The 25,423-nt window shown below is 40.4% G+C and overlaps 1 protein-coding gene across 2 annotated transcripts; it reads left to right on the top strand.

The window, feature by feature from the left end:
- The first annotated feature begins 1,529 nt into the window (after window positions 1–1,529).
- Window positions 1,530–22,133, top strand: ass1 (argininosuccinate synthase 1). 2 transcript variants are annotated; one of them, XM_067484505.1, is made up of 15 exons: window positions 1,533–1,691; window positions 2,517–2,646; window positions 4,157–4,225; window positions 4,531–4,719; window positions 4,987–5,043; window positions 5,134–5,208; window positions 5,816–5,886; window positions 5,981–6,011; window positions 10,880–10,970; window positions 14,290–14,374; window positions 14,915–14,979; window positions 17,546–17,677; window positions 19,218–19,374; window positions 21,722–21,787; window positions 21,872–22,133. In XM_067484505.1, exons 2-15 carry the CDS (start codon window positions 2,545–2,547, stop codon window positions 21,918–21,920), a joined length of 1,239 nt encoding a protein of 412 aa, XP_067340606.1. In that variant the 5' UTR covers window positions 1,533–1,691; window positions 2,517–2,544; the 3' UTR covers window positions 21,921–22,133. The 2 variants fall into 2 exon arrangements, with proteins under 2 accessions (XP_067340607.1, XP_067340606.1); XM_067484506.1 differs by lacking the exon at window positions 19,218–19,374 and having other exon boundaries at window positions 1,530–1,691.
- The last annotated feature ends 3,290 nt before the right edge of the window (window positions 22,134–25,423 follow it).

Below are 25,423 nucleotides of genomic sequence, written 5' to 3' on the forward strand. Positions count from 1 at the left end.
GCCCACTGCCCACTGCCCACTGCCGCCTATCTTCATGGGTCTGTGGATGAGTTGGCCAAGCTCCAAGCACCAGTCTTAACCTTTGCTCCAATCTCTAATGTGAAGGACCCCAATATGTTAGAATCATTTTTTGCAAGTCAAGTCTCAAGTCTTTGAGTTAGAGTCCAAGTCAAGTCTCAAGGCTCCTATGCTGTTACAAGCATTCTCCAATTTGGAGCCATCCAACCTCTGTCATAATTCTTTTACTTATTAACATGCAGTATATGCATTTATTAGTTGTTTTTAAGTTAAGTAATGTGTTTAAAAAAATACTCTGATACACAGAAAAGTGAGGCCCGCGGGCTACTCATGTGGTCCATGAGCACCATGTTGGTGACCCCTACCTTAGACCCACACCCATCCTCCCAAGTCTCAGAACCATGGCAGTGATCCTGCCACATCTTAGATCCATGGCAGAATCACTGGCGTTATCCTTTTAACCCTTAGACCCATGCCAGTTATCCATTGCCAAAGTATGTGGTAGTTGTTTAATTTTTAATGTGTTGTGCCTAATCATCTTTTAATTTCCAATCTTTAGCCATTGCTCTGAATGTTATGGTTATAGAATAAGAATGAATTTTAAAAGTTAGTAAATCATGAATGTTTAATTTTTATAGTCCTGCTAATTTAGTTAAGAGTTGATTTAAATCATCTGAAAATATTTTCAAATACATCTTTGTATCATCAATGTAACTTTTTAAGTCTTTCCCATGCAGGTTGAAAACACATTAACTATGATTTTTGTTATCCTAACACAGTAGAAAAGCCAGGTTTTCATATTTTCAACCAAGCCTGTTTTAGTGCATTCACACAGTTCTCCAAAGCACCCCTCACCCCACCTCCCACCCCAGCTGGTAACACTAGCAGGTAACAGAAGCATAAAATGTTTTTAGAGCTGCAACTCAAAAAGAAAAAATGTCACTTCAGAACAAATCAACTAAACATTTCTTTTTACCATAGTGGAAATATATGCACTTGTTATTAATGGCAAGTTTGCTCAACTTACAATGTCTGGTTTTAATGTTCAGACTATGTTTAACATTATAAACATTACCTGACACTGACTTGAACTGATGAGCTGAATGAATGCTGAGACATAAAACCAGCAGACAGCTTTTCAGTGACTCGTCTTTTGTGTAGTTATTTGAAAACTCCTATGATTATTTGTATTCAGCAATATAATTCATTATAATTTTCTTTTCCTTTGGAGAAGAGAAAAAAGTATCTCATGACTCAAGGGTAAGTCTGTCTTACCCATTTCTCCTATAGGAGAAACCTATCAGTAACATAGCAGTAAAGCAGTAAGAAATCAAAATAATGATGTTGACTGTGATTACATCTCTATATACTCTGAGGCTGAATGTAGGGGCCCCTGATTTTTTTTGCTACGTCACTGTCCACATTCTTAAAGCTGGGGGACTCAAGAGCATATTTCCCCATCACTAAACATGTCATGATTTTAGACGAACAGCTCAGTCTTGTCATTTGGTTTTATCCGTACGGAGCTCGGTGGTTTACGTGAGCTCAGTGTGGTGGATGATGCAACAGGCGCCCGACCAGTCAGACCTCTTCGGCTCAGACAACAGACCACGTTGCTGCGCTTCAGAGGCTCCACTGCGAGCGAACCGGCCTCAATAACAAGAACAGCACCGGTATGTACAACAAGCCTGGTTCAGGTCCAGGTTACAGAAGTCAACTGCAGCGATTGATTGAGGTTTCTAGAAGGTTTCTGCCAGCGGTCTGACGCCACGGTTCTCTGCTGGAATGTGGGGTGTGTTAGTGTAGGAACCTCAGCGTTAACTACTGCTACATTATCCCACAGGAAAAGAGAGAAAAATCAATAATCTGTGTGCGCTTCGTTATGTGCGTTTTACCAGTTAATGTTATTACACTTTGACGTCAGACATCAGTTGTCGCCGATGGCATGAAAATCGTCGCTAACGATGAATGTAATGTTGCTTAACAGCAAGTAACAGCACATATCATCAATAACACACGTCAAATTGATTTCCAGTCCTTTTTTCTAACGGGAAGGACACCGAGATTGTTTTAGTAGGAAGTTAGTGATGCAAGACGAACGTCCAAGCTCCTCTTGCATCACAAGTGCAACTGGTGCTTGAGGATGTGACGAAACCATGCTGGAGAATTTCATTTACACCTTAAAGAACCTGCGAAAAAGTACGCAGTGAAGTACCATTTCATTTTAAATACTTAAAAAATGTTTTTACGTATGAAGCGTACGTAAATATGAAATGAGATGACAATAAGCAGGCTGATTTTCTCTCCTTTTAACAAAACAAGCAGTTGGACATATTTGTAGGTAATCCATCAAATATTATCTTTTAGATTTGATATTCCAAGAGGTTGCTTTCATGCCAGAATACACTTTAGTTATTTATTGACATTATCTCTCCAACCACATTATCAGAATTTATGTAAATAAATACTTTGTCCTTTTCTGTGCTGTCCCTCCACAGCTTCTCTGTCTGTTGGACTGTCCTGATCATGTCTAAAGGTACAGTGGTGCTAGCCTACAGTGGTGGACTGGACACATCATGTATCCTGGTTTGGCTGAAGGAACAGGGCTACAGTGTCATCGCATACTTGGTAAGGTTTAGGTATTACTTTGCGTGTGTGCAACAGGTGTTGTAGTTTGTGTTGCCAACCAGCTGTTTTTGCATGTCATCTGTCTCTGAAGTTTCACGATGAGTCGTTTCTAGACGGCTGAAGCACTTTTTCAAACAGGCATGTAGGGCTTACGCATTTATGTGGGACTGTGCCAGGATTGTTTTGATAAAAGCAGTACAAAGCCAGCTGGATTTGCCTCCGGGCAGTTCAGAACTGCACAGCAGGCAGTTTTTCTTCTGACTTTTCATTCACTGGTTTTGTGGGGGGATGGTGATGGTCTGTAGTTAACTGCTGAGCTTTGTGAAGTGCAGACCTACAAATACTTTTGGGTGGCTCTACAAAGGAGCAGAAGAAGGGCAATAACAGGCAGTGATCCAAAGCAAATCTTGTGTCATCTTGTGTCACACTGACGGCCTGTGGCTGTTATGGGTTTTCCTAAAATAATAAATAATTGCATATCTTTTTTTTTTCAGGCGCTAATATCTGTATATCAATAAATGACACAGTGCTTCTGGTATACAAGTGTATCTCATGTAATTTCAGTAATAGAAAAGTGCAGTGTCATAATTGTTTTTCTTTTTATGCGTCTTTTACAATTTAGATTGAGACATCAAAACTTGACAGAAATGACAGAAATTGAATTATAATCATAAACTTTATTGAAAAATCCCCCTTCTAAAGCCTTTCACTTTATGCTTTATATAAAAGAAGACAAAACAAAGGTGTGTTGAATCGGTCAGAAACTACAAATCTTCTGCTGCTCTATAGGGTTTCTAAATCCTGGCTGAAAATTAAACAAGTTATTCCTGCACAGGTGGTTACATATTTGCTTTGCAACTGCGTTTTGATGGATTTATAACTAAAGGGGATTTGATAGATTAGATTAGATATTGGTCTATAATTGTATTGCTTTGTTATTTTGGTGACAGAACTTGAAACTTTTTAAGTTGTGTGAATTACATTTGTTGAAATAAAAATTTACTAACATTTCTCTTTAACATGATTATTAGTTCCTATTATTGTTACTACAGTGGTCAAAGGTTATTTGCTGTATATACCCTCTTAAGACCCAAGCTGTAATTTGTCTAAGTGTCCATATATGTGGCCAAGAGGTCTCAGTTAAGTAGAATTAACTACTATGGAAATGTAACCCAAAATGTGATGTACACGCATGTGGACGCCAGGTTCTAAGAGGATACTAAAATTACCTCGACACAACTCAACTGAAGGCCTCAAATGCATCAAAGAAGCAAGATCTTCCACTAAGACACACCTAAAAAAAACATGCCACATGGCTTTATGAAACATTTACCCATAATGTGTAAAGCTGCTGTTAAACCATCAAATGCAACTAAAATGTGAAATATATTTGGCTGCTTACTGCACAATTCCATATGCATTGTTTAGAACTTAGATATCTTCAGCATTAGTCCACAATGTAATATGCATCCTTTGATGTCCTTTGATAAAGATAAATACGTCTTTCTAGGCCAACATTGGACAAGATGAAGATTTTGAAGCTGCTCGGAAAAAGGCAGAAAGCCTCGGTGCAACAAAGGTGAGAGACAGAATGAAATGCGGTGAAATATTTTGGATGACTGAAATAATTAAAACCAGACCTAAGCATTATCAGTTATTCTGCATATTCTTATCTATTTCCAGAATTATCAAATTTTCAGATCGATTTAGTCAGACAGCAGGAGGTTTTAGAGAATGTTGGTATTGGTTGGTACCAAAGAGATCATAGAAATGAGAGTAAAGGTCTCTTCACCTTTAGTTTAAATTTGAAAAATCCAAACAAGGCATTTTGTTCACATAACACAAAACCCTTTTGTGGGAAAAACTTCAATTATTCCTGTGCAGGTTTTCATTGAAGACCTGCGTGCAGAGTTTGTGAAGGACTTCATCTGGCCCGCAGTTCAGGCCAATGCTGTTTATGAAGACCGTTACCTGCTGGGCACAGCGGTAGCACGGCCATGCATTGCCCGTCGTCAGGTTGAAATTGCGTGCAGGGAGGGTGCCCAGTTTGTCTCCCATGGTGCTACGGGAAAGGTAAAGCAGACACAGTAAAATTATGCATTGTGGACACATGCTTCATGTCTGACCCACCAGGGCACAACCCAAATGCAGTGTCTGTAGTTTGCCTATAGATGGAGACAAAGACCATGTGATGTGATCCAGGTGTCTGACACATCCTGGACACCGTCTCCACTCAGTTACCACTTTGCATTTATTTTAAACTGAAAACACCGACACACATCAGACTTGGTAAAAAGACCTTAACTAGTTAAAGTGTTTTGTTTTGTTTGTTTTTTCCAGGGTAATGACCAGATACGTTTTGAGCTCACATGCTACGCCCTCTATCCTGGAGTTAAGGTGACTTTTGCGGTTTGATGTCACATCGTATTTTGAAATGATGCTGCTGTAGCAGAAATGAGCTGCTCCCTCCCTTTCTGTGCCTTGCAGATCATTGCACCCTGGAGGATCCCTGAGTTCTACAACCGCTTTCAGGGGAGAAAAGACCTGATGGAATATGCACAGGTAACTCCATTAGCAGCTAGATTTGCTTCAATAGCAATGCGCCTGACAATTGCCATGTTTATGTTTCTATATCTTGTTTGTTTTAACAAAAGCTTGATCAAACAATAGCAGTTGTATTATTACACCATGAGAATTCACATGCATAGAACACAATATCATTTATTATATTTCTGCTCTTCAGATGTTATTCAATTTCACACCGATGATTGTATTTAGAGTTTACTTACACAGTTTCATTTAACTTCGGCCAAACATTCATTCTCTTTGTTTACGTGGTCCAATCAGAAGATGGTCCAGAGTAATTTTTCCCACTAGGGGGTGATGATGATTTTTTTCAACACCTCTGCTGCTGGCTCATGGAGAACCACACACAATCATGAAACACAGACTTTTTGACTTGTCTTTTCAACATGCCAACATGTTGGTCTTTTTGACAAATGTGCAGTTTTCTTCAATTTAAAAGAGTAAAGCAGTTTGGAGAAACAGATTTATTTACTTATACAGATTGTAAAAGAGCAGCTACTCGAAAGAAATAAATTTAGCTCATTATCGAAAGTCTCATACTTAGGTTTGTATCCTAACAGCTGGTTTCTGTGTCATATTGTAGCAACATGGCATCCCTGTGCCCGTCACTCCTAAGGCACCCTGGAGCATGGACGCTAACCTCATGCATATAAGGTGGGTAAGGCTGTAGTGATCCACCACCTTAGTTAGTATTTTTTGAGCCAGAATTAAGAATGATGCTAAAACTCTTAACTATCTTTCTCAACAGCTATGAGTCTGGCATTCTTGAGAATCCCAAGGTAAGACCAGTTCTGAAACATGATTAGAGATTTTTAAAATGGTTAAAACTTCGGTAACACTCGCATTATAAGGACTTTGATGCCACAAAGCATTCAAAAGGCCACACGCTGGAGTTTTGACCTTTTTACTTTGGCAGAAGGTGAAGATGTGTCAGTAATCCCTTCTTTACAAAGTCTTGTAAAACACAAATTCTTCTTTTTCACTGATAGTGTAATGTGCTCACGGTGGAATTGAATGACTTTATTAGTGTTTTATTTATTGTCTGACTCCCTGGCACTCTTGTTACCTGTAGTAACTGAAACTGAGCTGCAAACATTTGTCAAATATGAGAGAAAATGTAAACCTGACAGTGTATTGAGATACTACAGAAACATCTGGACATCTACTTCAGAATGCTCCAAACTGGTACAGTAAATAATCTCATTTGTCTTCGTGTCTTTTTCTCTCTCGCACACACTCACATGCAGACGCATAGCGATTGCTTCACCACACCATCCATTGGTGTATTTAACTGGAAATGACTGTAAAACCAACATGGCTGTAGCCTACTGTCCCCTCTGCAGATTCACGTTAGCTTCATAAGAGACAAACACAGCTCTTCCCACAGCACCATGTGTGGGACAGTTTGCTCTTTGCTTGGGTCAGAGGTCAGAGCAGTACATACAGGTTGCCCCCACTGACCCTCTAAAGGTCCCATCCTTGGTCCCTGTGTCTGTGTCTCTGTCTCTCCTCACCCCGGGTCCTCGCCGGGCCCTGGGAAGAGCCTGGGACACACAGACACTGACTTGTCGTCAGCAACGCTTCGACTAATTCCCGATTTCATGGGAGCCGGGGAGGGGGAAGGGTTAGGGCGGTTGCGCCCAGCTGGGGCCTCCTGAGTTCCAGCCCCAACTCCTCGGGACCTCATTGTTCCACTGGTTGTGCCGCCGCGGGCTGCGACGTGGGAGGGGAGCCATTTCATCATGACACCGTGACACCAAAATGTCACCACTAACAGTAAAGTACAAAGACAGTGCACCAGACAGATGAGTCCCCAATGGACGGGGTATTGCAGTGAGGCGAGGGTTCCCGCGCTGGTGTGTGGATGCAGGGGCTGCCAGTGTAACTCTCAGACCTCGGTCTCTCCAACTCTCCTCTTCTGTCCTTTTCCCACCCCTTTACTTCCTTGTTAGTGGCTGGCTTGTGAAGAAATGTTCTGAAAAGACTAAGATGAACCATCTCAATGGCAAAGCGATGTATGATGACAGTATTGTGTAACTGCTTTGATTCAGGGGTTTTGTGTTGGACCATTTACACCATAATTGAGTTGATTATTGGCATTAAATACAATGAAATATTTTATGACGCAGGTATCCAGAGTGGTAAAAGGATTTGAATACATTAGCCAGGGCACAAAATGATGACTGCTGTGATGACTGAGTAATTTTCACTAGCGTGTTGCTCTTTTTTAGGGTTTCTTAGTTTATTTGGGTCAGGATGAACATCACAATATCATAGTATTATTTGCAGACTAAAATATAATTTACTTGATACTTAAAACTGCAAATTAAAATACTAATTGAGCCATTAATGTCACCACTAAAGTGAATTTCTCTGATCTACCCAGAAGCTCATCTTAAAGTCATTTTTGTTCTAAGTATCTCCTCTCCGTATCACTGCCTTTTTCCTCCTCCAGTTACAACCCTAAAGGCTCAGGATGGACCTCGGCTAGTCAACCCCCTCCCTCCCGAAGCTCCCCCACCTGTGGTACAATGGCCCCTCTTTGCTCAACAGTCAGATTAGGAAATGTCCAAATGGTCGCTCATATGTTCACCTGTAGATAACAGTCAGCAGAGTTCAGGTTACTCTATGATTAAGACTGTATCCTTCCTGCTAACCTCAAACCATATTGCCTGTAGCGCAGTGGCCTGGGGACTTTTTATTTACACACCTCCATCTGCTGGCGTTAATCTATGTGAAGACATGTATCCACTGGCACCTCAGAATGCTGTTACCATGTCTATACACTCACACTCACCTGATGAGTGTGGTTTTAAAACATTACACTCATGATAATGATGATGATGATGACTGTACTTTCCAAAGTACCTCACTCTAAGGTAGCTTGTTGTAGATTTATTGTTTAAAAAGGAAACAGGAAACAGTGTTTTGTCTTTATTTTATCCAAAAATCTGGCTCAGGTGAATATATTACCCACTCCTACTTGCCAGATGTTATATTTATTAAGTTGTAGTATTCTTCAGATATGATCAGAAATTTACCAAATGTTAAATGTCCATACGTACTCTTTCCTCACCATGTCTTCTCCGTCGCTCCGCACATAAGCAGTCAGGTCCCGCCCTGAGGCAGTCTGACACTTGTCCTGAGTCATTAAAACATCACCTTAGTCTTAATTACAGCCTCTGTCAGTGAGCTTCCCCAGGTTCACCCTCCTCTTTGATCAGGGAGTTGATGGGCCACGGCTCGTGTTGACCAGGGCTAAAGGAGCGTAACACCAATCCTGCCTTACTCACCGTAGAGGAAATGAAGACTTGTTTTCTGCTGGTCGCATGGCTGGCTGGAAAGATGGATGGATAGAAGAGCGCCTGTAGGGGAAGGAAGTGGGCTTGTAGGTGTATGTATACACGTGAACGTGTGCTTTGAAGCAAACAGCTCAGTGTTTGTCATGTGCCTTTGCTGCCCTCGGGTCTGAGGGGTCTGACCTGTAATACTAAGCGGGTCTTCCTATGTCCATCTCAGCAGCACTGCAGCTTTGCCTCCATGTTGGAATCTTGTCCTCATTAGATTCAGCTGAGAGTCTTAACATTAACCACAACATCCTGGGTGTTAAGAATATAAATATCTCTCCAGCACATCAGGTGTATACTGTTTTATTCTAGTCTCAATTTGCCGTGTTTGCATTTTAAAGAGAAGGACAGACTTGAAACGTGGTGATTTAAGCATCATTTCCAACCCATTGCACCAAAGATGTTTTTACCATCCTTTTCTATCTCCATCTCAACTCTCCCTTTCCGTCCTTTCCTCTCTCTCCCCCCTGCCACCTCTGCCTATTTTGGCCCTGTTGGCTTCAATTTAAAACCAATGAGGCAACTAATATGTGGAAAGATAGAAATTTACTTGCTTTAAGTTCATGCGTCAGCCTCCTTCTTTTGCTGCATGGGCCATGTTTAGCACAACAATATGGCAGAAGCAAAGACTGCCAAAGGAGCTGCTCTGTGCTACATGATGGTGCGCTTCACGCCCCATTTCCCACCAATACCCCCCCACCCCTGAGTCTCTCTATCTTTACCTTTTCCTCTCTTTCAGGGCCATGGCTTTGGGACAGGTCCACCTGCAGGGGGTTTGAATTGAAATGCATTGATCTCTTGCTCACTGGAAACATTTTTCTATTCCCTTTACTGGTGCTTTTTTCTTTGTATTCAACAGCCTTTAAGTTTAAACTCTCACCGCTGGAACGTGAGTCTTTTTGAGCAATATTCAGCCCAAATATTGCAAAACGTCAAGATCAAGATACTAAGAAAGTGAACAAACATATTTTATATTTCTCCAAACCTACATTTGAATTTCTGTTTTTGACATAAGACAAAATGTACAGCTATTTGTTTGATTGACCTGTCAAAAGTTTTAAAGTAACAAACTTTTCACCTGCAAATACTTTTATAGCTAATGGCTCTTATGCACTTAACAGTTTTCTTTGAAAAGACCATCTGTTTACATCCAGCATCTAACACCACAGGAATAGCGCACCTTCTCATTCTCTGGTATTTAAAATTCAGTCCATCTTTCCCCCCCTCAAAGAGTATGCATCAAAAGGCTTTTTAAGGCAGTCATTTTGCCCCTCTCCTGGTTGCTCTCATTTGGCATCTTTCAGGGCACTGAGGCAGAAAATAAAGGAGAGGGAGACCAGTGCCTTCCCAGTCAATTTTGGTGTTTAGTTAAAAGGAAGGAAAGTGATTGCGCCGCTCGTTTTCCCCTCACTGACAGCCGGCTAGCGGATGCCGATTAGTTATTGTATGATGATTTAGTGTCTGGTAAAGCTTTCCATTTAAATGCACCCAGTAGTTATTTTGCATAGTCTCCCTGCAATTTGCCTCAGCTCAGGAGACATTGGCCATCGTCTTGTCCTAATGCTGTGTAATTGTTGGAGGGGCACATCGCTGGGCGGACATGTCAGAACACCGCGCTCTCATAGGTCCAAACCATAACTTACTGAAATTGCTCCCAGCTTCCACCGACTGGAAAAAAAAACCACAAATGTCTGTCACCCGGGACAACTTTACTGGATTTAGTGGGTTTTTGTTGTGTGATGCCCATTTAGCAGAATTTCATTTCAATACAAAATAGAAATGACAGATAATCAAAATGGGATGACTCCAGGAGGTGCAGACAAGTAGAGAGGAATCTCAGACATAGAATCAGCAGAGCAGACATTTTTACGGGCAGAATCTAATGTTGACCGGATAGTTTCTGTCATAGTATCAGGTGTGTTGGGACTTGTCAAGTGTTCACAATTTGTGGGGATGTGAGTCATTTCTTTTGCCCTTTCCCACTCTCCTTCACTGCATCGCGCTTTTGCCCGCCTGCCCCTGTGGTGAAGGGCCATGCAGAGAAAATGAAACCAAATAGAGGAGAAAAATGGAACATTGATTTTTTTTTTTCCCTTCACTTCTGATGGTGAAAGGTCTCTCCTTTTTCACGCATCGTCCTCCCTTTTCTTCTACCCGCTAAGTCTCGAGTCATCTGCCATCACAATAGCCTCCACGCTTGCGTTAATGTTTTTTGATGGGGTCCCACAAGGTCCTGGTTACTCATCAGCTGGAATAAACTGTGAAATAGACAAATTGAATGTATGTGTTTTCTCTTTCAGAACCATGCTCCGGCTGACCTCTACCTGATGACCAAGAACTCAGAAGATACCCCCAATGCCCCCGATATACTAGAGATGGAGTTCAAAAATGGTTTGTGCTTGCAAAAACGTCTCACCCGCTGATTCCTCTGTTGCATTTACATTTTGGGCAGCAGAAGCAGTGATATATATTAGCCTATTTATTTAAATGAATAATTGTTAATTTTCTTTTAGAAAGATTTCGTCACATTTAAGTTTCATTTTATACAAGTGTGAGCATGATTTTTACTTAAATTTAAAACTCAATCAGCTTTTAAAGTTAAACATCTGACTTGTCACCGTGAAAAGGTTTTGAATTGGCCAATTGCATTGAATTTAGTAAATTATAAATGAATGAAGCTGGTGCAACGGAGCCTTTTGGGTATATTAAATTTCATACAAATGTGGACTTTCATTAGTAAAATCCCCAGACTAAAATTTCTCACCCATAGGTAAATTTTGCTGAATACCATACAAACCCTCTAGGAATGAAGTTTCAGTTAGTTTGCAGGAGTTTTGTTAAATGATCTGACCAAAAGTTCTGAACTTCTGTAATGTGTCAGTGAGATCACTTAATGGCCATTGTTGCTCAGTGCCCACTCCTCTTCATGTTAGTTAACATTGATGGTTATAGCCACAGGGTTACAGCTCTAACGTTGACCCGGCTGCACTTTATCAGCACCCCTGACCACCCAGACTTATCCTAAACCTCTCACAGCATTACTTGATGCAAAGCTGCCTTGTTTGGCCTGGGGGTACACATACAGACCGGAAGCATTAAGTCTAGCTAATACACCGAGCCCTGAGGGGCCAGAGAAACACTCATTAGATATATTGCCACAAGGGCCTGGCTGAATTGTGGAAAGTGTCACATGTTTGTGCAAAGGGAGAATGGCAAACATCCAAGCCTGGGGCAAGTGGCACAGATGTCCCTTCATCTCTGGTCACTAGTGGTGTCTGAAGAACAAACATCAATTGCCTTGAGAGACACTGGCTCCTCTGATCACACAGGCTTGACAGACAGTTTTATGAGCTGTACTTGTAATTTAAGGGCAGTTCAAAAGGTTGGTAGAAGACATGGTGAAGAAGTTTTAAATCAATAAAGCTAAAGCTCCTGAAATTGTTTTTTAAAAGTGCAAATTAATAAGCTTTTTAGTATTTGACTCAGTATTTGTACGGAAGTGGTGCTCGGATCATTTTACCAGTTGAAAAATGTTTAACCATAAAACAAGTAGGTTGGTGTCAGTTCAGTTGAAGGTGAAATATGCTTTAGAAAAAGCAGTAAAGCCGAGTCTGGTATCGCGGGTTCTTTGCAGGCCGTTTTCACACATATTCTCTGTGCCTTTATTGAGCACCCTATGACAAAAGCTGTTTTAGTTGTCCACACAAAAGCCTGAGCCTACTCCTCCCTCTGAGCACAAGATCAGCACAAGAATGTTTCATTTCATTCCCCCTCCCACCTTTTCATCCCTGCCTTTCTCACCAAAGTTTTCTCACTGATTAAAAAAGAATATTTAACACCAGGAACCTTTTTCCCCCCGTCAAACACTCCATTCCCCATTCCTCTCCCTCTTTTTTTAAGAAAGAAAATCATCCCTCCCTCCTTTCATGCCTAAGAAATGTAGAGGGGAAAATGAGACAGAAAGGAAAAATGTAAAGCAGTAATTTTTCCTACAACTGTGTCTGCGCTCCCATTGTCTGCACTGTTCGGCTGCAAAAAAAACTCAAGAAAAGGATCACTGGGAGAAAAAGACCCCTCAGAAAATGATAGATCCTGGATGATGGAGAGAGCAGATAAGCACAGCGACGCAAGACCAGCCCCTACACTCCCATCTTTAGACACGTTCCTAATTTACGTTTTTGAACTTTCAATCAAATTATTAGGTACTTGGGAGAGGGGGCTTTGATTGTTTTTATAATGCACCATCCATTCTGCCCTCTCTTCTACTGGGAGTATCTTCTTCCATAGGAACACCGCAATTCATGCAACATTAAAATTGCCTCAAAGCGATAAACATGTGTAATTCATGTCTTAGTTGGGTAAATGTTGGCTAAAAGCAAGAATACGGAAATATGTACAGGACTGGATGCACCCAGCCTTGTGTAGTCTTTAAATAGTTATAGATTCCCTCCTCAACACACTCCTCTTCACCCCTGTCTGTTTGTTTCCTTGCCTCCACCTTTGGCCTGTGTTGCTCATTGAAGTCCCTGAATGAGCAAGTCCGAGACAGTGATTGATGTGCACTTGCTTTAAGTGGCTTTGGACAGGAAGTGTGTTTTGTGAACGAGGGCGTCTTTTAAAGAAGAACTATGTGTGTGCATCAGAAACGTAGTAATAGGAAGATAGGGTGATGAATCTGCAAGTGGTTTTGTCTCCTGCGCATGAAAACACAAACACTCAGTAGAGCAAAAAAGAAATAAAAAATCTCAGTCCTAAAGAGAGAGAGCATGGGTAACAAAGCTGTGTGTGTAATTGAATTACAGGAGGTAAAGGCCTGCCTACAATTTCACAGCTTTCACATGAGCAGGGCCTTTGAATTTATTAGCCCTTCTCACTATCTCCATTTGTAATGGTTTGCACATTGATTTCAGTGACAGAGATGACGAGCGGTTGTGATGAGCAGATGTGATCAACTCTTTAAACTGTTTCTAAAATGTCAAAAATAAACTAATTGAAACTAATATTTCATTTAGTTTTTGAAAAACTATGTCTGCAAACTGTTGATTAACCAGGCTGCATAAAGCGTGTTTATGTGTGTGTGTCTGTGTGTGTGTGTGTGTGTTTTATCCAAATGAATATTTAATTTGGCAGGTATCGTCAGACCACTGCATAGCTTGTGTTTCATGCTATTATATTCTATGCTGTAAAACGAGCGCAGTTTTATTCTATAAACACTGAAAATGCATTTGTAATGCAGATATGTAATATTAGAATAATAAAACTGTGGCAACGACAAAGGCAACAACTTAAAACTTTTTGCCTTCGGGGAAAGGAGTATCTGGAAAACACATTTTAAGTCCTTCTCATAATAAGAATTAATTTGCTGTGTATTTTCACACTGGTAGCTGTTTCCTGAGCAGTGTTCAATATATTTCATGTGTATATATTTTTGTAGTAAATTTAACCAGTACAAACAACAAAAGTAACGCTCATCAGAAGAAGAAGAAGAACATATTGTCAAAAAAGTAATTTTTACATTAGTAAAAGTAATAGAAAGTACGATTTCTTCAAAATCTCATTTTTACTTTCTTGTCAATCTACATAGACTGTATTATGTGATTTAGCAGATAAATCACAAGTACTTTTTAAGTCATAAAAGTAATAACAAGTCAGGTTTTTTATGTTATTGTTGCTGTGACATAAATTAAGAAATCCACATCTTTCTCTTTAGGAGTGCCTGTCAAGGTGACCAATATGAAGGACGGCAAATCCAAGGACTCACCAATGGGTATCTTCTCATACCTCAATGAAATTGGGTAAGAGTATTTTCGAGTTCTAATTTCTATCAACCCTTTAGTTTTAAAAAAACTACCTCTCCTGTACGTTTGTCAGAAATATGGTGTAAGGAAACCTTGCTATCAGAACAATGTGTCCCCTGAGGCAGAGCGTTTGCTGGGTTCACCACCTATGAAATAATGTGTCCATCATCATAAAGTTGCCTCATTAAACTTTCAGAGTTTACGGGGCATAATTTTTCTCTGCGTGGTTTGCAGACTTGCTTGTAGCATTTACAGTTCTGAATTAATGGCATGGCTAAAACAAATAGTTAGCTTTGATGGTAAAAATGTCATATTCGATGTGAGGACACAATGGAAAACAGGCTGACTTTACAGTGAAAAGAGAGGAAATATTGAATTTGAATTTTTTTCTCACAGTGCATTTGACTGCGATGTAGGTTTATTTTTCATTATTTATTGGAGTTTTTAATAGTGTTTATTAAAAGATTATGTTTTTGTGGAAATTATTATATTAGTGTATCCTCTTAAAGTTGTTTGGCTCTGTTATTTTTGTCTTAGAGGAATGCATGGTGTGGGCCGGATTGACATTGTAGAGAACCGTTTTATTGGAATGAAGTCCCGAGGTAAGCATTTGAAAATTATATTCATTTTTATCTGTCTTGGTTATGACATTTTTTTTCTATTTGTGTCAACTTTGTCTGAAAGGCTGATTCACACACACAAACCACGATATACACTGTAAATTCAGTGAGATGGACGTATTTGCACTTACTCTGTAATATGTCTCAGTATTTTAATTTCTCACTCATTCTAAATGGTTTCTTTCAGTGTCCAGGGCTTTCATGCAATTTGCAGTTATTTTTTATAAGTGCTTTAAGTGTCACAGTTGCTGGACGGCAAACACATTCGACTCAAAGGAAATGCTTTTCTTCGGTTCACCTGAAGTTACTAAAATTCAGCTGTGCATGCAAACACTGTAAACAAGACAACTGTACTCACGCTTCACTAGATACACACAAATAGTTGATCACATATGCACACACGTAGATGCACGGGGGTGTTTTTTAGTAACAATAGGAAACTTGAAAAGGTCCTTTGTTAGATTTCTACATGTGTTACCTAAGCAACAGCACAAGGCCAGTGAGCTGCCCTGGTCTTGTATGACAACGCTCTCAGACGGACACACACACAAGCTCCTCTTCCCCCACGACACTATTCGCTATGATTGGCAAATTGACTGGCCAACAGATTGTGGTTGTGATGCAACTTGGCAGGTAGAAATTGGAAAATGGGAAGCCCACTTTTCTCTCCCCTCGGCTGAACAAAAGATCAAAGCTTTTTCCTCCGCTAAAGCAATAGGAAGAGGTGGAGAACAAGGTGTCCAAGTGGTTGAATAAGTACCATCTAGTGTACATGTTGGTCTGCTCTGGAATGACAGGCCTGTTAGCACAATATATGACAGGAGGGACTGAATGGGGACATGTCATCCATATTTGTGTTGGGTCATATTTATTTGTGAGGGGTCAGGGAGGCGGAGGGGATTGAAATGGTTTTTCAGGAATGTTGTCACTGTGCTGCAAAACATTTACCAGACTAACATTTCCCACCTGTCACAGCACTGTCAGACCTCTGACCTGTGCACCACTGATGGTATTACCTGATGTGCACATATTAAAAGATGTCAGAAACGGTTGAATCCTTTGATGATGAACTGGCTGCTTCATATCCAGTTCCTGCTCAAACCTTTTTAAAGAATTCTACTGCATTTTCTGTCAATCTGCATGTATTTGCATGTAGTGCATGTTAATGCAGGACAAATCTAAAGGGTCAGGGGGATCATCTCAGGAAGAATTATACCTGACCTGAAGCCCTGCAGGCCTGCAGCATGGTTAGCATACCTGCAGTAGCTGTATAAAAGATTAAAACCGCAAATAGCACAAAAGCTCTTTTTAAGCTTAACTAAACTGCCACTGTTGGAGCTTATCCAGGTACCACTTCATTGTTTGCTCCTTTCTGTTAAGCTTGCTTTCTTTAGGAACAGATAAGGCAAGTTGTGTTTGAGGGTAGTTTTAGTTTATTTATCTGATAGAATGGAGCAGAAATGTCCCTGCGTGCCCTCTGTGGCCCTGGATCACCAAAACGCCACAAGCCGAACTGGCTCAGATAGCAAACATTTAGGCTTTAGACAATTAGTAGCATTGCTAAGCTCTTCCTCTTTAAATTGTCCTTTTCCTCTTTAAATGTATTTTTATTTTACTTTATTTTATGTTTCTGGCACAAGCACAATCTAAGTGCTCCATTTCTCACTAGATTGAAATACACTGATCAGTGCTAGTCTGTTAAATCTCAAAGAGTTTTGGAGTCGGGAGAAAAACACACACATTGTGAAATTTGGCAGCCCTGCATTAGCACTAGTGGAGTATCTGCTTGACGGCACAGCTTAAATCAAAAAGGTGTGACTGTCATTCAGATTGACAGATGATGTGAAGAACCGTGTGTCGGATAGGAAAGCAGCGCTACCGTTGTTCAAAAAAATTTCAGCTCTCACAAATGGATGTCATTGATGAAGCTCCTATTTCTGTTGTCAGATCCATCTTGTTGCTTCTTTTGTTTTAGTTGACATGTGAGTGACAGCTTCATTTCTGCTGTCATCTACATCATCTTTTCTCCCCTCACCCCTCTCTCCCAGTCCAGAAGGGGGTAAATTGCAGGTTAGGCAGATCTCTGGTCCAGGCTCCAGGCTGGTAGGGGCCTTCTACCCTGTCATTTACCCAGGACAGGCTCATCCATGTTTTGTGAGCGTTGTGAAGGCCTGTCTGTCAGTCAGCCGATGGCTGTTAGAGATGTGTGCTTGTAGTTTCTCCAGTTAAACATCGCCGAATAATTTATGTTCCCATAGCGATTATCGTAATTAGGTGCAATTGTAAAGTAGTGAAAACTGATGAATACGTTAAAGTAAAATATGTGTACTATATATTTTTTTGTTTCAGGTTTGTTGGAAGAAATAGACATTGTAGTGTAAATGATTAAATGTTGTGTTAAATATTTGACATAGACATATGTCATATTTGACATTATTTTAGATATGTGTAAAAATGCATGTATTTACTAATCTCTTTACTCCTAGACAAAACTCTTGTCTCCTGTTGTGCCAGGTGAAAATACGCATGTTCTTGTTCTGTTTGTCAGGGATTTATGAAACACCAGGAGGCACCATCTTGTTACATGCCCATTTAGACATCGAGAATTTCACCATGGACAAAGAGGTACGACGGATCAAACAGGGACTTGGTGTCAGGTTCTCTGAACTCGTCTACAATGGTAAGTCTTCAAAACACATCTTTATTTAATTGCTTTTTTATTCTGTTATGTATAGTTCTTTATGCTTATTGCTTTAGGCATTTTTCAGACAGGTATGACCAGACACGGTTGCCGTCGGCTACTTAGAAACACAATTATTGCTATTACATATTAAAAACTAGATTTTACATACTGACAAAAGAAATTACATGCAAATGATGTGTTATTGTCCTTTGCAAAAACATTGTTGTGGACTAGAAGAGGGAAGTAAACATGCGCACCTAAGTTCCTGCGTGTGTGTGTATGTGTGTGCGTGTGCGTGTGTGTGCTTGCTTTTCTTGGCTCAGGTGTCTTAATCCTCTCTTCTATTTGGTCTCTAGTCCCCTGCACCTTCATCCACATAATAGGATCAGTGCCATTAGAGACTGACTGCTAGGCCACTTCAGTTATACTCTCCAGAGACAAGAAGCGAACCAACACACAATCGCACACATAAAGGTGCTACCTTAAGTAGTGGGAGAGAGATTGTGTTTAAATCATTAATAACTGCAGATAGTTAGCAGACGGATGACAGTGGAGCTTATGTTAACATCCCACCTTTCCTGCATCTGTTTCACATTAATTGGCCACTTTTTAACCTCTAATGAGAAAAGTTGCAGAAACATTTAACAGCTAGAAGCTTTCAATTAATTGCAATTATTTAATTTAAGAACATTCTTTAAGATTAATTGAAAAAGCTGATTAATCATGTACCTCATTTTTAAAGTACAGGTACCAATCATTTACTCCACTAATAAAATTTAAATGTGTTTTTTTGCTTTTGTCAGTTTAATTTGATTAGAACTTTTAAAATACTGTTTATTAACAATAAGAATCTGGTAAAATGTGAACTGTATTTTTATTTTCTTATTACAAAAGTCTTAGGCTTAGATTTCCCGAAACAAACTCCAAACAGATACACTCAGTTACAAATAACAAAGACTAACACAAAATTTTCTTGACTCTACTAAAGTGGACTGTCATGTCATAGTGCCAATTCAGAGGTAATAAAAGCAGGAAAAGGATTGTCTTTGAACATGGCCAGATGATGAGGTTGAGGTCAGCCACTGATGAGAAGAGGACCCCTGCTGAGTGGGGCGTGCCTGACCTCTGAACATATACAGACCCATCTGTCTCAGATTGACGGGCCAGGTCTGCAGAATTGGAGAGAAGAAAAAGGGGATTGTGAACTTCACCTGAAACAGAAAGAATCATATCTCATGAGAGGGAAAAAGCGGTTATCACACAGATCCCTGGAGACCCTGCTGCTAAGGGAAGATTTGCAGGGGAGAGGGCTCTTTTGTCACCTGCTCAATAACATACATTGCCCTGCACCATAGTTTCTAATAAAGAACTAAAATGGAAACGTCAATAAAGATTTTTATTGGGCATTTAGGCGAAATGAGGCAACATATTAGTCACAGGATTCCTCATTACATGAACTAAAATGAAAAGAACTGCGGAATTAAAAACATTTCAGATGAAACTCTTACAGACATTCTGTCCTCCTCACCCACTCCAGGGTTTTGGTACAGTCCAGAGTGTGATTTTGTTCGACACTGCATAGCCAAGTCCCAGGAGAATGTAGAGGGCAAAGTGCAGCTGTCTGTCTTTAAGGGTCATGTCTACATCCTGGGACGAGAGTCACCCAAGTCACTCTACAACGAAGAGTTGGTCAGGTAAGGAACACTGTATGAAGGTGTATGTATGAACTTGTAAAACCAAGTTAGACATGTGTCAGTGCATCAAAGTGTGTGTGCTTGTTCTCACTGGATAGCGGCGCTCTGGGCACAGTGCAGCTATTCCACATGTTGTCCACTTTGCCTGCTGTTGAGTCTAGTTGCCCAGGTTCCACATCAACACACCAACCTGACCCTGCCTCACAAAGACATCAGAGAAGTGTCAAGCTCAGTTCCTGGAGGGTAGCCCCCGACCCTAACCCCTCCTGCTGCACCCCCTCGTGCCCTCTTAGCTGTGGTAACAGTGGGTTTGTTCAGGAGGCTGACCCCCCTCATACCCTCTGGGCAGGCTCAGCACTGACCAAAGTAAAACCCCTCCATATGCCTCTCTATCTCCACTTCAGTCACACACACTTCAGTTGTACCCTAGAGTCACAGAGCTAATGGCGTTTTCAGCCAGAGGAGAGAGGTGATTTCACTGGGCTTTTAAGAGGAAAGTACCAGGGTGTCATGCTAGTTAAGCAGGTCAGAGAGACCGAGGCAAGGAAACATGCCTCACACAGTCAGCCATTCAATTCCTTAGACTGGTTTGGCAAGCGAAAAAGCCATGAAAAAAAATCAATACACTGAGTGTATATTTTGTCCAGTCAGAGCGAGCGAGAGAGAGATAAATAGGGATTATACTGTGCTCGGGTTGTGCATTCATTCAGCTTTAATGATCCATATTATATTAGCTTGTTACTTTGTCTCCATTTCTGTGAGTATTCTGCTTTTAGTAAAACATTTAATAAACAACTGCTCAGCAATTCTCAGAATAAATTATGACTCATCTACTTTTCAGGTAGACTTTCGCTCTCTGATGAGAAAGGCCCGTGTTCTTATTTCATCCCTTCACCTTGCTGACACACATTTCATGGCCCAGGAAATTAACCCACTCAGTCATTTACACATATCTGCAAACCACGACTGTTGGAGGACAAAAGTAACTATTATTCAAGGGTGGCAGAGATAGTTCTCTGGAGCCTGACCAGTACATGGTTTTTGAGGTTTCTTGGTTTTGTTTTTGTAGTAAAACATAAACTATGTTTAAACTATGTTATGTATAATCAGTTTTTGTTACAGTCTTGAGGTCTTGATTATTATGACTTTTACAGTGTCACTGACATATTAATGTATCTAAAAGAAATATATACCTGGAAGCAAAACTCTCTCACAGTCTCACTTTCTCTGTCTCTGTCTCTCTCTCTCTCTCTCTCTCTCTCTCTCTCTCTCGCACGCACACACATAATTATTTGCCACTACATTAAAATCTGACTCACACACACAGACTAGATTAGGCATGAAAACCCTGCTGACACCCTGTTGGCTCTCTACAGGCAACAGTAAACGGCGTTATTAACACACTGGTAATACTGCCCCACCCGTCTCTGACAGAAATGTCATCGCTGTCCGCTGGCTCTGCACTCAATTAGACTGCAGGGTTTCTTAAGGCAAGACAGAAAATATCACACGCTTACACACACAGGCGCGGACAAGGTTTTGTATTCTTTGAAGGCACTCACTCATAATGGTGTTCAGGTGCCGGGTAGGGAGCCTTGTATTGAGAGTTGATGATTTAGTTGTCGGTCTTTCTTTTTATAGTGTTTATCCTATCATTTGTTGGCAATTTCCTCTTTTGCTAAGTGCTTTTGAAGAATGAGTGCAAGCTGAACATTGGGTGTTGGGGGTGTCGCAGGGAGGAGAGGACACAGTGAGGGAGTGTATTAAGCACTGCAGGTAGAAACTGCTGTAATTACACAGCACACAGACACTCTATGTGAGACACTCACACTCTCTGAGAAAACTGTAAGACAAGCACCATCAACAATATAGAATAGGCAGCAAATCCTATAGATGTATGACTCTTTTGAGAAGAGGATAAACTTGAAGACAAACACCAGTTTACAAAATCATCTCGACACTTAGCTCACAGTTGATACAATGGGATAATTGTAAAATGGGTTAGGTGTGTCTTTAGTGCGTTTGTGTACATGAATGTGTTGTCATTCTCCGATATTGATTCACCATTATTCAGGACAAACAAAGCTAAAGAAGAGCATTCAGAGGAAAATCAATCAGAGCGTTATTTCAAAAGAGCAGATTATCAGTGATCCAGTTATCCCAGTAGTTGATGAGGCTCCATGCCTTTTATGTTTACTGCAGCTATACCAAACACTTTTATCATTTTGTTACCAGAACTTTTTCAATCCGTTCTTTGCTGCTCTTGAACCATATTTTCCTAAAACATCAGATTAAACAGATTCTCTCTTAATCCATGACATTTTGTTAATTTTTCCTTTGATTCCAGCATGGATGTTCAGGGAGACTACGAACCATGCGATGCCTCTGGATTCATCAGGATTAATGCTGTCAGGTTAGTGCCCTTTGCATCTTATTAAGTCCAAACAATACATTAAGACTCCTGCCTTATCCTTTTTCCCCTTTTTGTTTTCCAAAGGTTGAAGGAATACCACCGTTTGCATGGACGCTCCAGCACCAAGCAGTAACCTCTCCACCTTGTCTAAAGCATTAGTTGTAGGCTTAGACCCTGTGCCTCCACTTTGTACCTTTTGCCTTATCGTCTAATGATAGTGGTATTAGCATCAAGTATTTCAAACACTAACCCGCACACGTGATTCTTGCTCTAAACACATTTTCTAGGCTGGGAGAAATAAGAAAACATTGATGAACATTTCATTAATAAAAGCATGTTGTTAGCAGCAGTGTTTTTTTATTGTCTCTATTCATTACAGAAATAATGAGCATGTATCATTAGTTTCCATGCAGACATTGTGGTGACAAACATCAGCCCTTGTCAGTGTGTTAATGATTAATAGTCTTTGGCAGACGGCCTATTTATTACTGCCTGCCTGGTTAACTCTGGGTTGTACTGTCACTGCCCCATTAATATTTTCAGGGCAACAGGAACACTATCATATTTACATTATGCAGATGAAGCTGAAGCAGTGCAGGAGTTTGGCACAGGCGAAAGTGAACCTGGCGGACTCACTAATATCCACTGGAGCAGAAGTGACAAGGCCATTTTTGAGCTCAAATGGCACAAGTCAGATGGAAGGAAAACCAATTGGCTACATATGTGTGATTCACTGCTCAGCATGGGCTCCCGGTACAGAAAACAGCAATGGGTTTTGTTTGATCTTTATTATCGTATTTAAAAAAGTAGGTAGACTTGTAGAGGAGAAAGGTTTAGTAGCAAAATTACAACTTACCAATCCGTGGGGAATGTTGCACACAGGAAGTGTGTCAGCTTTAAAACTGTAGTCAATCAGCATCTCTGTTGTGTGTTTGCTTTTGTTTTTTTCAATTAATCAGTAATGTAGCTACATAGTTCAAAAGAGCTTAAATACTTCTCGAAGCCCCCATTTAATCAGTCACAAAATACTCCAAAATCTTCTTATGTGACATGGCAAATGGCCTCAAAACCATTACTGCACATGCCAAACACTGTCAACCCGTAGTGACACAAATACTACATTCACCTCTGAACACACTGACATGGGTAAATGGTTAAGAGGACAACACAAGATGTACAAATTTTACTATTGAATAGAAAGACTGTTCAAATCTGTCCTAATCCACCTGCCAATACCTCTAAAGCTCAGCAATTAAGATGTAATATAACGTACAAAAAACAAAATGTAAAGAGTAGAGTTTGTAGTTTTAGGGTTATTTCTTCCAAAAAACCTATAAAGCAGGTTTACATTCAGGAAAAAATCTTAACAGAATAGTTTTTGATTTTGGATAAATAATGCTAGAAGTTTTTTTTCCTTTTTGCTTCCAATGTTAATGCTAGCCTAACAGCTTTATAATTAACATACAGATGTGAGAGTGGAAGTACCTTTTTCTTGAAAGTGAACAAGCAAATTTCACAAAATGTCGAGCCATTATTTTAATTCACAATCAATTAAGTGCCATGCTGTGAGAACAGAGTTCCTGTGCAGGGAATATAAACAATATGAGGCCGTTTTTCTCCCTGTGGTGCAACCTGTGCTCCATCACAAAAGTCACGCATTTAGAGATGAATGCTACAACAATTTAAGTGTTTTTCTTCAACACTAAGATAGGCCATCTTGACATAGACTTGTGAAAGGTTCCACCAGGTTGATACCTCAAAAATGTATAAGGTTTTCTCCAATTACATAGTTCGAGGCATCAGCTATAGCAGTTTCGTGAGAATGGTGATTTGTCACTTTTTAAATTGTTTTGTGTGTGTACCCCGTATACTTCTGAAAGCTTTATATTATTTCAGCTTTAACAGTCTATAGGACATAGCAGCTGTTTTTGTCCATACGTTTCCACAGTTCCCACTACTGAAAGGTATCAGTGCTGCACTGAAGTACTGGGAATGATGTGGGCCTCAGGGTGGAGTCCACAGTTACAGAGACCCCCTGCCAGGTCTAATGGGCATGGAGAGATTCTCGGACCCTTTCAGTCCTGCACGAACCCCTCAGCCCCCGCTCAATTACGCGGCAGGCGTCTCAGTCTTTGCCTGGTCAATTACCAGCCAGCCCCTGCATTTACTGTCGTGCACACACAGGTTGCAAGATAATCAGTGTCCAAAATTGCCCGGTTAGAATGGAGGGATGGATGGAGAGGTATTCAGATTAGTCAGTCAAGCTGAAGGGGGGGTTGGAGGGATGGGGACAGCTATCAATCTCAATCTGGCCTCGGTGGTTGGAGCAGGAGGCATTTGGTGACCTTTCAACTTTGGTTTTGGAGAGATATGATCCTGGGAATTTTTTACTGATGTGATACCTGTCTTATACAAGATGTGTTTATTTTAGCAATGGTAAGGTTGTTTCTGCATGTCAGCTCCAGTCTAGGCTAAGTTTTATTTAGGCACAGACTTCTCTAACCAGCAGTCCTGCCTGTGCACGGCTGGATACACAAACACTTACCCACTCATCTGCCACGTCTCATGTTCCATCCACCTTTTCCTCCCTCCTACCTGTCGACCCAGCCGGCCAGGTATGAAAACTGCCTGACACCTGACCAAGGGAATTAATCATCCTTGACCCTGGACCAATTACCCCTTATTACCCACTCTGTGTCTACCTCTCAGGGGAGAGTGCTGTAACAATAGCACAACATGAAAGGTGGTAGCGTCACCGGACTGAGCTCTAATGGACTCGCCTGTGTTTCCGTGTCTCCTCAAGAGTCCAGGTTGACTAACCTTCAAGTCCCTGTCTCTTTCCAACAGCACATATACAAAGAGGGCTATTGTTCAGGATCAGGGTCCATGACCTCTTGAGATGAAGAGCAGAGGGCCTGCTGGCCATAAGAGAGATGAATCAAGGTTTGGGAGAACACAAAAAAGTCACTTCTTGCCCTTCATTTAGGCCTTGAAGTGACACTTTCTAATAAGTGAAAACTGATAGCTTTACTAATGGTTAATAGCTTACTAACAAGCCAAGAAAAACAGGGGTGCCAGAATGTGAAAATCCTTCCGTACATTGTCTTTAAAGTTGGTAACAAATGACTTATGCAGTATGTTTTGGTTATAAAATTTTACAAAAACAATTTTTAAGAGTTTTACTAGAATTTATGCAAATGTTTGAAAGTCACTGATGCAGTCTTAACTCACCTTCTGCAGGAGGTAAGTAGCTTTGAGTTTCGTGACCTGGCAACCTCGAATTTGTTGTTATAAATGCCAGTAAATGATCTAAATAACATTAATGAATATTTTTTCTGACAATTAATTAAGCAGCACTTATTGGAAAGTGTTATCTGTTCTTCTTTTGATTTGTTAAATTCATTTCTTTGTCATTAGTTTTTAAAAATCTTTTTAAACTTTATAGCTCATATAGTAAGAATCAATTTTTTTTTTATCTTTTCAGAAAGAAAAAATGCAGGTGATCTTACATTTATAGCACAGGGATAATACATTCTAAATGTATTAAGAGATTGTTCCAACTCAAAAAATCACCATTATCATTGGCAGGTGTTCACTCAGTAACAGTGACACATTTGTTTAAGGGGCGGGGGATAA

This window comes from Channa argus, chromosome 18 (assembly GCF_033026475.1).
Source record: "Channa argus isolate prfri chromosome 18, Channa argus male v1.0, whole genome shotgun sequence".
In the NCBI taxonomy this organism is placed as follows: Eukaryota; Metazoa; Chordata; class Actinopteri; order Anabantiformes; family Channidae; genus Channa; species Channa argus.

What these genes read in the sequence shown, in the direction of transcription:
- ass1 (XM_067484505.1), top strand. Translation starts at nt 2,545, where the DNA reads ATGTCTAAAGGTACAGTGGTGCTAGCCTACAGTGGTGGACTGGACACA. An exon ending in AAAGCCTCGGTGCAACAAAG is followed by an intron (nt 4,226 to 4,530) that starts GTGAGAGACAGA and finishes ATTCCTGTGCAG; the next exon opens with GTTTTCATTGAAGACCTGCG. An exon ending in CCCTCTATCCTGGAGTTAAG is followed by an intron (nt 5,044 to 5,133) that starts GTGACTTTTGCG and finishes TGTGCCTTGCAG; the next exon opens with ATCATTGCACCCTGGAGGAT.